Consider the following 15,347-nt stretch of genomic DNA (forward strand, 5'->3'; position numbering starts at 1 on the left):
ACTGTCTGATCTGCCTTTGAAATGTGATCAAACTACTTGCTGAAGAGCCTGTGCAGCTTACCTCATACTTCCACGTGCCAGAGATTGCAAACCCTCTGTGTATTACAGATACGCTTGGTAATGAATTCGCATTTTCTTTATAAAAACAAGTTCCCTCAGTGTTGTGATGATAATGACTGAGGCGTAAAGATAAGCTGGTGAGTTGGAGGGGGCTGGTGGAGAGGACAGAATTGGCTTAGGGTCTCTCAGTGCTAAAAAAGACATCATGGCCAGCAGAGTTCAGCTCTGATGACAAGACTGATACCAGGTCTAATATGGTGTTTCTGTTATGCTTTTGAAGTTCTAAAGATCATTTACCCCTCACTCCCCAGTCAGATACAGATTTGACTTATGACCAGTACTAGTCTCTCTATTAGGAATAATTTCATTGACTTTCCTACCATGTAATGTAAACTCTTCTTAGGTTTCTAAACTCCCTTTGAGAGCTCAAAGCTGAAGAATATCTTTCTTTGTTTCTACATTGGCCAGATTGTATTTTCACTGTTGGAATGAGAATTAATATTCATACTTTAAAGTAAGAGTTCTTTGTACATTTGTATACCAAAGAGGTTTTCTAGACAAGATGAGTACTTTGACAACATTTCCCCCCTTTTTTAATTTTTAGGTTGACGCCTTTCCTCCCAATGGTTACGGCTTATACAATATAGTAGGGAATGCCTGGGAGTGGACTTCAGACTGGTGGACCATTCACCATTCTGTTGAAGACACGATTATTAATCCAGTGAGTATCAGTCTCAGAGTATGTATTGTGAAAAGGTTACATCCATCCCCTGGGCAGTCTGTGGCAGCAATTTCATGTGTTTCGGGTATTTATTTTCTATTGACATTAATCTTGGAGTTTCCCCAAAGGGATATTAAGCACTTGTCTCTTATTTTAACCTTAAAGCATTGTGTAGACATGTCTATGGACATTTTATATGCTGCTGGATTGCGATGGTGATAATGATTTGAGGGAATCTGTCTGTAACTTTAGAAATTATTTTGGCCTCATAAATGTGATCAAAGTGAGATATATAAATAAGTATGCAAGATTTATTAATGTTTATTAATAACTAGTGAGATCTGGTAGATGGTATTTATCATCCAGCTAATTGCCTCAGTTTTCATTGGTTGAAATTTTGATTGAAGAGCGTTGTTTGCAGAAAATGAGAAAGGATGTTTTCTGGGTGAATGTTGAATCAGGAAGTTGAGTCATTTCATGATTATTTGCTGAACTCCACAGTATGGCAGTTCAGTGCATCATAAACCTTGGGAATTGAGACAACCATGTTTAAGTTTTACTTTTTCTGGCATGGGAGGAATGTTGACTGCAGTTGGTGGACTCCTCTGCCTCTAAAACCAAGCTCTCCCAGCAGAATATACAAAAATTGAGACGCTACAAAAACGGGGCATGTGGGTGGGAAGTACTTCCTTTAAAAAGAACATGTCTGAATATTTCTTGTGTAAACAGATTGGGGGGAAAATACCATTTAAAAATCCTATCTCTAGCAAACTAGACATTCATAGGTCAGATCCAAGAATGTATATTTATACCAAAACTAGCTAGACGGGGAACTTAATATGTTTAATTTTAAACCTTAACCTCTTGAAAAGGCACAAAAGGTAGTGATAAAGAAAATTAATTCTTCGATCTCTTCTCAGTAGAGTGAACAGCGCAGAGTAATTGAAGAAATTGTCAGACTCTGTGCCTCGGGCCATTTTTCAGAATATGGGGATAAATTTGTTTGATATGCTTGATTTTTCTTCACAGAATAACACGTGGATTGCTCATGAATAATCTCGAGACAGAAATCTATTTTCTTGGGGGCAGATGAAAAAGTTGAGTTTTTCGGAAAGTGTCATTTCCTCCTTGTTTTCCTTGTACTTTCTGGCAGGGCTGGTGGAAGTAGTGGTCAAAGACAACGCATCTCTCCAAAATGAGAATAAGGTTGTGAAGTTCTCAGTGGGTTTGTGGTTGGGAAACACCATTCTCTACTGGCAATATGTGACTTGGCGTTTGCTGTCAGAATCAGAAATAGAAGTTTTTTTCCCCTCAGATTAAAGCATCTGCATGTTTGGAAGGGGGTGCACGAGGCTTCAAAATACTGGCAAGTTGTGAATGTATCTCTTGGACCATCTGTTGTTGAGCTGAGTGCTTATTAGTTTCAGTTTTATAATTGCTTTTGTCTCTTCTAAGGATTTACAGAAAAATCCATATTTTTCTTGTTTTCCCCAGTCCCGGGCTCTATCTCAGATGTTGTCTTTGGTCTATAAATCATTCTCCTTGTAGGTTTCTCTCTGTCACAGAGGCCTCATTTGCTTCCTTATTTGACTGGGATAAAATTCAACAGTTTTGAGAACTAAATCCCAACTCCCTTGCAAGCTCAGACTCTTTCATTCAAATCTTCACAACTCTGCTTCATTTGTAGAGCCACTGCCTGTCTCTCATCTGCATTACAGCATCAGCTTCCCAGCTGGGCTCCCTGCCGGCACTCTTTCTGCTCTCCTGCAACTGTAATGATCTTTATAGAGGACACGCTTAATGCTGTCACTCCTCTGTTTAAAATAAAGTACCAACTCTTGAACGTGACTTCTGAAGGCTAAGATAATTTAGCCCTTGCTGATCTCTCAATGGCCACGGCTTTTTCTTCTTCTTTCAACATTTAATTATGAAATGTTACAAAAATTCAGACAAGTACAGAAAATAGCATAACAGATAACTATTATATCGACCATTTTGATTTAACGTATATTGATAGTATATTGTATTTACTATATTTCTTTTAGCTAAAGAACAAGAACAAAAACTAGTCAATGCTTGATATTTGTCAGGATTTTTAATTTAAGCTATTCTGGTCAGTGTATAGTGCTATCTCACTGTGGTTTTTTAGTCATCGTATATGTATATTAAAATTTATTTTGTTGAAGTACAGTTGATTTACAGTGTTGTGTTAATTTCTACTGTACAGCAAAGTGATTCAGTTTCACATAAATATACACATTCTTTTTCATATTCATTTCCATTATGGTTTATCACAGGATATGGAATATAGTTCCCTGTGCTCTACAGTAGGACCTTGTTTATCCATTGGAGATATACTAGTTTGCATTTAGTCATCATATATTAAAGTCTGTATCTGACAGCTCTCATATCTGGCCACCCTGTTGATCTGCTTCTGTTGTTCTTGAATTTTGGTCACATCTTGTTTTCTCACATGCCTTGCTATTTTTAATTGAGTACCAGACCTTGTTTAAGAAAAACTGTGGTGATTATTTGAGATCTGGATAGTGGAGTCTTTCTCTAGAGTGGACTTACCTTTGCTTCTGGAAACTTCTATTTCATATTAGCTTATTCCAATCAGGAATTGAGATGATTTGAAGCTGGGCTTCAGTCCCTGTGAGGGCTAGTTGGGTATAGTTCTTCAGGGTGCCAATGAACAGTCTAGGGGTTTTCCATGACTTTTTTCCTTGTAGGGTGCCGAGCTCTAGGTTTTTCTTCCTTGGCCTATAAGTCTATGCAAAGTTCTTTTCAGCTTCTCAGCATTATAGCTGCTGCCATTGGAATCAATAGACCTCTGGGAAAATAGGCTCATCTCTGAGCTTCCCTTCTCTCTGGGGTTTGAGCCCTGCAATTCCTCACAGCCCTGATAATTCTCATCTGATCTATTTAAACTTCCAATTGTCTTTGAGGTCTTTTTTTAAAAAAATTATTTATTTATTTTGGCTGTGTTGGGTCTTCATCGTTGTGCGTGGGCTTTCTCTAGCTGCGGGGAGCAGGGGCTACTATTCTTTGCAGTGCGCGGGCTTTTCATTGTGGTGGCTTCTCTTGTTGTGGAGCACGGGCGCTAGGTGTGTGGGCTTCAGTCGTTGTGGCACACAGGCTTGGTAGTTATGGCTCGCGGACTCTAGAACGCAGCCTCAGTAGTTGTGGCGCACGGGCTTAGTTGCTCCGCGGCATGTGGGATCTTCCCGGACCAGTGTTCGAACCCGTGTCGCCTGCATTGGCAGGCGGATTCTTAACCACTGCGCCACCAGGGAAGTCCCCTCTTTGAGATCTTAATTTATTTGCCTTTCTTCCCTGATGGCCTGTGTATCTCCAGTGCCTAGCAGAGAACCTGGTAGATAATAACTGGTCCTATAATAAAGCCAATTCCAGATACCTAGAATCAAGCGAGTTTGGTTACTGTTCATACTCCAGGTTACTGTTCATACTGTTCATACTCCAGCAAAGGCTAGTTAAAAACAGATATTTTCAGGAAAAGCTTTGGAGCAAAATACCCATATGATTAGTAGACATTTCAACCCAGGAACTGACCTCTTCAGTGTCGTGTATATTTTAGTTCCAAGACAATCAGAATGGCAAATCATTTTAAATCTCCTTTGGAGAGCTTAGGAAAAGTCAGTGCTCTGTATGTAGAGGCTATTCAGGGATTATCTTTTTCTTGTTCAGTGACTTCCAGGGAGCAAATGTTAATCATTAGTGTTTATTTTATTGGGTAGTCATTTATGGCACAAGCAGGTGGTGGGAGCATCTTCTGTGCTTTGTACACACAATCCTAGGAGAGGCTGAGCTATTTGGCCATATGGAGTGAGGGTCAGTTTGGTCTTACCTGGTAGAAGGTTCTTGGGAGTGTGCATGCATGCGTGTGTGTGTTTTCTGGAACTGCTTAGGGTGGCATCACCTCTTCCCACACAGACACAATCCAGAGTGTGGCTGTTAATACTACTGTTTTTTTTCACCCAATAATTATAACAATAAAAGATGATTTGTGGTTTTTTTCCTTTTCAGTTACCTAACCCGGAGACCCTTATTAATCTGTGGCAGTGTGTGGTGCTTTCAATAAAAGACTATGTAGAGCTTATATAGCATCCTGATTTCCCACACGTGCATCCTCACTCGTACTACCCTGGTATCATGCTGACTTGTTTGCTGATGATGTGAAAGGATGGAGTGATCTATAATATCTTTCCCACTCTTAGAGGTACACAGTTTCATTCAGGCAGCTTTTTTTTTCTAAGAGAAAGAATTCTAGTCTTAGAATTAGTCAAAGTAACTTGGATTATAGCTCTGCCACTTAATAGTAAAGGAATCTCTCTAAACTTAGAATATATCTTGTTTCCTTATCTACAAATTGGGAAAAACTATACCTATCTCATGAAATTGTTGGGAAGTTAGATTTGATAATGTTGTATGTAAAACTACTTTATACCCCAAAAGTACTATTGTGGTGGTGGTTTACTCTTTTTGTTTAAATTATTTTGGGGTATCTAATTGGGATATTGTATGCTTCTGTTCAGCAGAATTAATGAGGAATGTTGGCCTTTGGAAGCAGAGGGGGAGAAAATGATGTTTATAAATAATGAATGCTTATTATTCCTCCTATCCTTATCTTTTGTTAGCATATCACATAGTCATCCTTACAATGAAAATCTCACTTCATGGCCCATTAAAGTCCAATGGGAATAAAGTTTTCTCAAAAGTATTCCTCCTCTGAATGAATCCCTGCTGCTTGCCACATTCTGTTAGCCAGAGATTCTGTTTGTTTTGTTTTTGTCAACGTGGAGTTTGATTGTTCAGTTAGATTGTAGAGGTCTAGACATTTTGGGAAGTGTGTTCTGTTTTGCAAGTCTGCGTTGTTGTGGCTTGGAATTGACCAGGAGGCTGTAAGCCCTCCTTGTGTGCCAGCTATGGTTTGCAGTTTGCACTCTGCTCGTTTTGAAGGACACACATCTGAGCCCTTGCCCATCTCACAGGGCACATGCCAACCCTCTGACCTGAGGTGCTGGCAGGTGCCTAATGGCCAGTCCTGCTTTTGCCATTGGGTGACTGGACTTGGGGCTTGGACTTGCGCTTGCCCATCCTCTAAACCAGCGGTCCCCGTCCTTTTTGGCACCAGGGACCAGTTTTGTGGAAGACAGTTTTTCCACAGACGGGGTGGGGGATGGTTCAGGCGGTGACGCGAGCGATGGGGAGTCGCAGATGAAGCTTCGCTCTCTGGCCTGCCGCTCACCTCCTGCTGTGCAGCCCGGTTCCTAACAGGCTGCGGACCGGTATCGGTCTGTGCCCCAGGGGTTGCGGACCCCTGCTCTAAACTCCCCATTTGGTTGTTCTTCTTCCCAATAACCCGTCCTCTGGCCTTCCACCACTACATGGATCAATGAATTTTGTACATCAAAAATGTTAGACCCCTGGGGCTTCCCTGGTGGTGCAGTGGTTAAGAATCCGCCTGCTGATGCAGGGGACACGGGTTCAAGCCCTGGTCCAGGACGATCCCACATGCCGCGGAGCAACTAAGCCCATGTGCCACAACTACTGAGCCTGCGCTCTAGAGCCCGCGAGCCACAACTACTGAGCCCAAGTGCCACAACTACTGAAGCCCACGTGCCTAGAGCCCGAGCTCTGCAACAAGAGAAACCACCCAATCAGAAGCCCGCACACCGCAACAAAGAGTAGCCCCTGCTCTCCGCAGCTAGAGAAAAGCCTGTGCACAGCAACAAAGACCCAACGCAGCCAAAAAAATAAAAATAAATAAACAAACTTAAAAAAAATGTTAGACCCCTGCTTAGCCTGTCTCCTAGCCCTCCTCTGCCTATGGCGTGAGCCTGTCCTTGTCTCAGCTGGGCAAGAAACAGTAAATATCACATCATCGTTAGTTGAGATTGCCCCACCCATCAACTGCCCCATCGGCAGCCTAATCAGTGGAGCAGGCATACCCAGGATGTGCTAGGAGAAGGAGTTCACTGAGGATTTTTATCTGCCGTAAGGCCGTCATTCACGTGTTTTCAATGAGGACAGTTTAGAATAAATCAGTTTGATGTAGAAGTGACCTGGTATTCAAAATGAAAAAGGCGGGGCTTCCCTGATGGCGCAGTGGTTGAACGTCCGCCTGCCGATGCAGGGGGCAGGGGTTCGTGCCCCGGTCCGGGAAGATCCCACATGCCGCGGAGCGGCTGGGCCCGTGAGTCATGGCCGCTGAGCCTGCACGTCCGGAGCCTGTGTTCCGCAACGGGAGAGGCCCGCATACCGCAAAAAAAAAAAAAAAAAAAAAATGAAAAAGGCATGAAAGTGTTAAGGAAGTTGATTTAAACTTGATAATAAATTACTATGGTTGTAAATTATATTTAATAAATCCCAAAGGGAAAGCAGGGCAATCAAAAATCATCAGTCTCTAGAGGCCATGCTTATGAAAAGAATTTTATCTTCTTCTCCCTAGTGAAAGATGAAAATCATTCTGGAGGAAAAGCTAATGTTTACCCATTGCTACTGTTCTTCGTGGTTCTGGAGCAAGGTTGATCATTCAACAACAATAACCAAAAAAACTGTTGAAAAACAGAAGGAATAAGCTTGAATGTATATGGCTCAGATATTTAGATCCTGTAAACACATTTTCAAACACATTATCCAAACACATGCTTCTTGCTTGAAAAGAGTGAATGCTAATTCCAGTTGCTATTTGGAAGGTGGTAAAACTGCTATTCACAATACTATTACCTTCACAATCTCATGTTACATCTCTGGACTCTTCCTGTTCCAATAGAGTGGGACACCCACATGTACTGTGGCCTCCTCTCTTAGTTTGGAGGATCAGTGGATCTTGGAGGGAAGTGAAAGCTTCCAGCTTCTACCCCTGCAGGAACCCTTTCTTTGGTACCCATGGCAGCTATGGTCCTGCAGCCTTGAGCTTCAAACTTCCTGGGGCCAAGAACACCCTAAGGTCTGGGGCATCTAGTTGTGTTATCAGATGCTCTCATTGTTTGATGTTCTCCCATGGACAACCAAATATTCCATCCCCGGAGTTTCAGCTCACAGGTCCTCCTTCTGCAGCTGGTGGAATACAGAACACAGCTTCTGTCTTGTGCATGAAAACTTTTCAGATACCTGAAGAGAGTCATAGCCTGTGCCCCCTCGTCTTTCTCTTTCTTGATAAACATCCCCATTCTTTCAGCTGCACCTTGAATAACTTGGTTTCCAATCCAGGGCAACCCAGGTTACGTTCCTCTGAATAATATGAGTGGTTAAAAAAGTCCCATTTTCTAAATGGGCATCTGGAAATGTACACAGCATTCTAGATGTTCCCTGATAGATGCAAATAATAGTGGGGCTGTCCTTTTTCCTCCTTGTGTGTCATCAGGTCTCAAATTGTGGTAGGAGTTAAAGGTTGAGCCAGTGGAATTCAGTAGAGCCAGGTTTGGATTTTATTACTGTCACTGTGGTTTACCAGGTGTGTGACCCTGGGCAAGTCACTTAACGACTCTGGGACTTAGGTTTGCTTCTTTCGTAAAGGGGGATGTAGATTCCTACTTCATAGAGTCGTTGTGAGGAACTGAGAGAGTGTTTGTAGCCACTTAGCACAATGTTTGGCAAATAGCAAGCATACAATACGTGGCAGCTTCCGTTTTCAACGTGACCGGTTCTGTCCTCCACTGCTGAGTCCTCTCACTACTATGTGTAGTCGTAGCAGCAGCAACAGGAGGAGCAGCTTGTAGTAGCCAAATAAGACTTCCCTTTCTTCCCCAGCATATTGATTTTAGGCTGGGTCTCCCTAAATATTGTTGTTATGCAGCTGTGTTTTATGCTTTTTTTTGCGGTACGCGGGCCTCTTACTATTGTGGCCTCTCCTGTTGTGTGTGGACACAGGCTCCGGACGTGCAGGCTCAGTGGCCATGGCTCACAGGCCTAGCTGCTCTGAGGCATGTGGGATCTTCCCGGACCGGAGCATGAACCCATGTCCCCTGCATTGGCAGGCGGACTCTCAACCACTGCGCCACCAGGGAAGCCCTATGCATTTATTTTTTAAACTAGTTTTCAAACTTTTTTGAATCTTTTCTTTATGTTATGTAGCTGTTTTTTTAAAAAATTGATTTATTTTATTTATTCTTTTTTTTTTGGCTGCTTTGGGTCTTCATTACTGCGTATGGGCTTTCTCTAGTTGTGGAGAGCGGGGGCTACTCTTCATTGCAGTGTGCAGGCTTCTCGCTGTGGTGGTTTCTCTTGTTGCAGAGCACAGGCTCTAGGCGCATGGGCTTCAGTAGTTGTGGCACGTGGGCTCTAGAGTGCAGGCTCAGTAGTTGTGGCTCGTGGGCTCTAGAGCGCAGGCTCAGTAGCTGTGGTGCACGGGCTTAGTTGCTCTGCGGCACGTGGGATCTTCCCGGACCAGGGCTTGAACCCGTGTTCCCTGCATTGGCAGGCGGATTCTTAACCACTGTGCCACCAGGGCAGCCCCATGTAGCTGTGTTTTGAAATGTAATGAGGAGCCTATCTCTTCTGTCCATCAAATTCCATTTTTTTTTAATGGGTTTCAACCTTCAGAGACTGCTTACAGACCTCATTGTGACTATCAGCTGTGTCATTTATGGTAGTGGTTTTCCCTTCCAGCTTCTTACAATCAACCAATTTGGCTGTGGTTTTGTCAGTGATACCACGTGAATGGGACAAGGCTCAAGGCAGAGGTCAGCCCTGGGGTCAGGCCGCATTTCCTGAGGACTTATCTGTGTTATGGGGCCGTATCGGCTCTCGGGGATGCAAAGATGCATGAGACGAGACGGGCCGGCTGTTAGGGAGCGCATAGTCCAGGGAGAGGGTGGGTCTTGATCAGATACATCACGATGTGCTGCGGTGAGATTTGCTGCTGATGTGGTTGAGGTACGGCTTCCCTGAGCTCTTTTCTCTGCTGGTTGGAGCCGTGAAACCTTCTCTGAGGAGGTGCCCTTAGAAAGGATGGTAGCAGTTGTGCGCCAGGTCCTTGGCATCCAGACACAGGAAGGACATGGCATGGCCTCGTGAGGAGTTCATGGTAAGCAGAGAAAGGGTTTTCATTCCTTTATTTCCCTGCTGCCTTCAGTTTCTTGAAGTAAAGCCCGAAGCCACAGCTGCCCTCTGCTTGCCCCTCAGTCCTGAAGCGCCTTGCCTTTTCCATACTCACGGTGAAAGTAAAAGTAAAAGCAGTGAGAGGGGTGTGTGTATGTTTCTTTCTTTTGGTTTTGCCGCAGTGTATTTTTCTTCTTATGGGCACAGTCGAGCTGTTTCAGGAATTTCTGTGAGCTAACCAACTAGGGGCTTTGGAGAGTGACTTGTGACTTGCTTTCCTCATTTGGCGTGCTCAGTAAAAGGGCTTTTCTGAGCTCTCTTTTTCACAGCGTACAGCACTCCTGGGAGGGGGGAGCCATATGCTCTAAGATTGGGATGACAGGAGGTCGGCATAATGGGTTGGGGTTATAACAAAAACGTGACAGGCAAAGAGCAAAGAGTTAGCTAATGTGGTTATTTGTTGTCTTCAGTCAGGTTCTTCTTGCCGCACTGAATAACAGAACCGTGGCCTCGTGATGGGAGCAGAGGTCAGCAGCCTGGGTTTCCATCTGAGATTTAGCTTTAAAATGTCAAGGGGCCTTCGGTGAGTCATCTTGCCCTTGTCTGGCTTACTGCTTCCTCTGTAAATTTTGCCGGGGATGTAGCAAGCCATTCCTAGGGTACAGTAAATCTGGACAGCAGCCCTGGAGTCTCGTGCTGGCTTGGAAAACAGGCAGTGATGGGTGAAGAAGCTGGTAGGAACATGGTTAAGAGGACAGGTTTTAAAATGATTCACACCTCGTTCTACATCCTAGTTTTGCCACTGATGGCATGGTGGCCTTGGGAGAAGGGGGTGACATCTTTTGATTTTGTTTCCTCACCTGTAAAGTGGGAGTAATGATAAAATTTAAGGACATTGGGTTGTTCTGAGAATTCACAAGAGATTCAAGCACGTGGCACTGTACCTGCACGGTAAGCACTCCGTAAACGAGAGCTGATTACTTTCCAAGCACCCCACAGTTGGGACATTTCCATTTTGAAAATCCTTTCCCCTACAGCACATCCTCTTGTTTATTAGACCAGATTATGTTCTTTTCTTCCATTTGTTTAATAAGCATTTATTGAGCACTTGCTTTGTCCTAGGGGCAGACATAAATGTCATACCATCCTTGCCTACAGAGAGTTTGAGTTTCACAATCCCTAATTACGGTTCCTTTCTTCCATGATACTAGGAAGCCTTTGCCCCACTGACGCTTAGGAAATTAGAACTGAAGCCCAAGTTTTTGACTTCCTTTCAGAGGTTGTTTATTCCTTCTCTGCACCTCTGTTTACCTGGAAGGGGCCACGGGGAAAGGAGGGTGGGGTCTTGCAGAGTCTCTGTCACTTGGGTCCCTTATTTATTTGGGTCCACAGCTGACAGGCCAAGTCTGAGCAGCATTTCTGGACAGAGGCAAGTACTCGCCAAACTCTAGGTGGAAGAGGCCTCCCTTATGGGTCTGTTGCACAAGGTTTTTCTCTCCTTTCCTGGTGTGGTTTGCAGAATGAATCGACAGCCGGAAGTGCAGGCGCTGTGTCCAGAGCCAGAGCCTCTGCATCAGGCTTGGCGTCCTGACTTCCGCCTCCGTGGGCCTCCCTTCCCGTCTCCTTCCTACTCTAGGCCTTCCTGGACAGGTCGTTTTTCTTGGTGTTGCAGTGACTCCCTCAACACTCCCCCAGTATCTCAGCCCCTAATTTATGCTTGACATTTTCGGCTAAGGCCTCTGTCTCATCATGCTTGACAGTCAACAAGGGTTAGTGTATGTGTGTATTCTGGCACGCAGAATAATTCTCTTCTTTACCATTTTTCACATACGACAGCCTATAGTCGTAAACACCTTGACCACAGCACTCCTAAACCAGAGGTGGAATCATTGCACACTGTTTGGGAAGAAAAAGTGTGGTCTCTGTCAACCTGGAGACAGTCCCTCAAGCCCTTCTGCACTCTAGCTTTCTAGATTATTACAGTAAACTGTTTGGGTTGCAGAAGAAGAGGTATGCCTCAGACCCTGGTCCACAGCCTGAATTTACCCCAGGGCTGCCCAGTGCTTTTGTGAGGATCCAAGTCAACATTCTTTATACTTTACACTTATATTTGGTTTTTTTCTCCTTGAAGCACTCAGAGTCGTCTCTGTCTCCCTCCCTCCCTCTTTCTCAGAGACTCTTCTGTATTTCTCACACCCGCAAAATATTCCTGATTGTGCAAAAGGAGACATGTGGTTTTAGTCTCATTTCTTATGATAATTCAGGGAGTGGAGAGAGGTTCTCACTTTGCCCCAGATTTAGAATTTGATTTGCAGAGTCAGGATTAAATCCCAGGTCTTCTGATCTTGAGACTCATATAGTATTTACCAGACTCCAGATGTTACCTGAAATACAAAACTTGAAAGGCTACTTACTTCCTTATAGTATCTTACCACAAACTGCATACACTAAGTCAGGAATTTCAGAAAGTGTTATAAATATGAAAGTTAATTTAAGAGATGTGAATTACTGTGTCATGCGGTGGCTTCTTCCAGAGCAAGGGAGAGGCAGTGAATTATGCCTATGGTTTTTTATATCTTGAGATTTTAAATCAGTTTCTTGTCCTTTTTACCTTCCTAATCTCTTACTTCCACTAAATTGTTCTTTAAAAGTATTGATTCGGCAAGTCAGGTTTTGCACTGAACATTTAACCTGTTAATGAATTGTGAAGTAATGTTGCGTCATCTTCCACTTCTATAGCTTCACCTTTCATGCCTTTTCCTATGCCATAGTTTGACTCATTTGTTCTCTCCCTAAGGATCTGGAAATAAAAACATGTTATTGAGAAGAGAAAAATAGAACAGTTCAATCATCTTTTATATCAGGTTATTCTGGGGAATTTTTCATTTGGATATGTGGACATATTGATAGTATAGGTACATACATATCCGCATGTGTGATTTCTATATAAATACATACTTTTATTCTTTCAGCAAAATTTATTGGCAATCTACTGAATGCCAGACTTATATGCTGGCTTCTGGCAATCCCACAGACCTGATCTGCTTGCCCTCGTGTAGCCTGCAGATGTTAAGGAGTCAAGCAAACACACCTCGTTATATATATGTGCTTATGTATTTAACTATATGTGAGGAGGAAGTATATCATGATGGTTAAACTCAGGCAGTTTTGGAGTCCGACCTGGTTTCCTATCTTAGCCACTTACCAGCTGATTAACCTGGGGCAAGTCACTTAAATTCTCACTCAGCTTCCTCATCTATAAGTGAGGAAATAGTAGTTACCCCTTGTAGCGTTACTGAGAGATTTCAATGAGATACCACAAAGAAAATGTTTAGCGCAGTGACTGGTATGTGGTAAACACTTGATAAATCTTAATTGTGGCTATTGTTTTTATGTGTAATGAAAATTCAAACACAATAAGCTAACAAGCTATGAAATGACACCTCACTCTGAAATCTAATTCATGAAAGACATTTATTCTGGACCTTTTTAGGGATATGGAAAGGAGATAAGACATCTGGAAACATGCAACTGTAAATAGCACTTCTTTCCGTGGACAGTCTCTGCTTTATACTCACTAAAAAAATGAACACTGCTTCTAACGAAGTGACAGAACTTACAGAACTGGGCACTTAGCACTTGTCTACTTTTGCAATGTACAAAATAAAATCATGGAAGTGTTCAAGTATTCTTTGCAAAAAATTGTTTAAAAATACTATTTGGGGGCTTCCCTGGTGGCGCAGTAGTTGAGAGTCCGCCTGCCGATGCAGGGGACACGGGTTCGTGCCCCGGTCCGGGAAGATCCCACATTGCTGCGGAGCGGCTGGGCCCATGAGCCATGGCCGCTGAGCCTGCGCATCCGGAGCCTGTGCTCCGCAACGGAAGAGGCCACACAGTGAGAGGCCCGCGTACCGCAAAAAAGGAAAAAAAAAACAACAAACTATTTGGTATAAACTAATTGCTTATGCTCTCTCATAACTTGCTAATGAGTTGTCACTGAAGAACACAGTAGATTGTGAGTGTAAGAGAATGTGATAAACGAAATCCTCCGGAAGACTAAACTGTGTTTTTCTTATTTCTCGCAATGCTTTAGAGCCATATCTGGCTTTGCAAGCAGGACTGAACGGTTTTACACCATTATTCTGAGAGATGGAAGTGACTGAACCTGGAGTAGACCTTTCAGCAGATGTAGCTGGTACCCTGTGATCTTGGTGGCTTGGTTTTCATTGACCCAGAAGTCACCTTTCTTTAGGATGATGCTACGATATACCTTGCTTTGTTTAGGATGAAACAAACTGATTTCTCTATACTTTAGAACCAACCCCTCCAGGATTGGATAGGCCATGAATGTTTTTTTGTGTAGTACATTAGCATATTAAGCTTTCAGAAATTAAAGAACCATCTGCATTATTAGACAACAAATTCCATTTAACAGTGTACACCTATTAGCAGATGATAAGAAAGTTAGCTCTTCGTTGCAGAAATCCAATGTGCTACTTATTTTCTCTTAATAATTGCTACTTGTGTGTTTAGGTTGACTGGATTTTAGCACTTAGATATTTCATGGCCTTGTGTTGAATTCTACCGCTTATTTGCACAATTATTATGGTCTATATCTCTGAAACAAATCATATGTATCTACCGTTGTATAAGTCAGAGTATTAACCATTTTCCTGGACTTTGCTGCTCTTTCTTCTCTCTTTCCTTCCTACCTAGACATTTCTACCTAGAAGGTGTAGAAGTTGAGGCCCTTGGCCACCTCATACCCACTAGGATGGCTACTATTTTAAAAAAATAGAAAATAACAAGTGTGGGTAAGGATGTGAAGAAATTGGAACCCTTGTGCACTGTTGGTAGGAAAGTAAAATGGTGCAGCTTCTTGGAAGAACAGCATAGTGGTTCTTTAGAATGCTAAAAATAGAACTCTGGGCCTCCCTGGTGGCGCAGTGGTTGAGAGTCCGCCTGCCGATGCAGGGGATGTGGGTTCGTGCCCCGGTCTGGGAGGATCCCATATGCCGCGGAGCGGCTGGGCCCGTGAGCCATGGCCGCTGGGCCTGCGCGTCCGGAGCCTGTGCTCCGCAACGGGGGAGGCCACAGCAGTGAGAGGCCCGCATACCGCAAAAAAAAAAAAAAAAATAGAACTCTGATCCAGCAGTACCACTTCTGGGTATATGCCCAAAAGAATTGAAAACAGGGTCTTATTTTCATTTATTTATTTTATTTTATATTTTTAAAAATTGGAGCATAGTTGATTTACAATATTGTGTTAGTTTCAGGTGTACAGTAAAGTGATTCAGTTATACGTGTATATACTTTTTCAGATTCTTATCCCTTACAGGTTATTATGAAATATTGAGTATAGTTCCCTATGCTATACAGTAGGCCCTTGTTGATTTTCTATTTTATATATAGTAATGTGTAAATGTTGATCCCAAACTCCTTATTTATCACTTCTCCTCTTTTCCACTTTGGTAACCATGAATTTGTTTTCTGTGTCTGT

The 15,347-nt window shown here is 43.0% G+C and overlaps 1 protein-coding gene across 3 annotated transcripts in view; it reads left to right on the forward strand.

Moving 5' to 3' along the window:
- SUMF1 (sulfatase modifying factor 1) overlaps positions 1 to 15,347 on the forward strand; it is a 107,253-nt gene that overhangs the window by 64,946 nt on the left and 26,960 nt on the right. For 2 of the 3 annotated variants that reach the window (XM_082637415.1, XM_082637417.1), the window contains one exon: positions 665 to 781. The exons of the other annotated variant lie outside the window; for it this stretch is intronic. In XM_082637415.1, coding sequence (XP_082493541.1) covers positions 665 to 781 — 117 coding nt within the window. The remainder of the gene's footprint in view (positions 1 to 664; positions 782 to 15,347) is intronic. 3 annotated transcript variants of the gene reach the window in all.

This window comes from Mesoplodon mirus (assembly GCF_964341445.2).
Source record: "Mesoplodon mirus genome assembly, chromosome: 12".
Taxonomy (NCBI): domain Eukaryota; kingdom Metazoa; phylum Chordata; class Mammalia; order Artiodactyla; family Ziphiidae; genus Mesoplodon; species Mesoplodon mirus.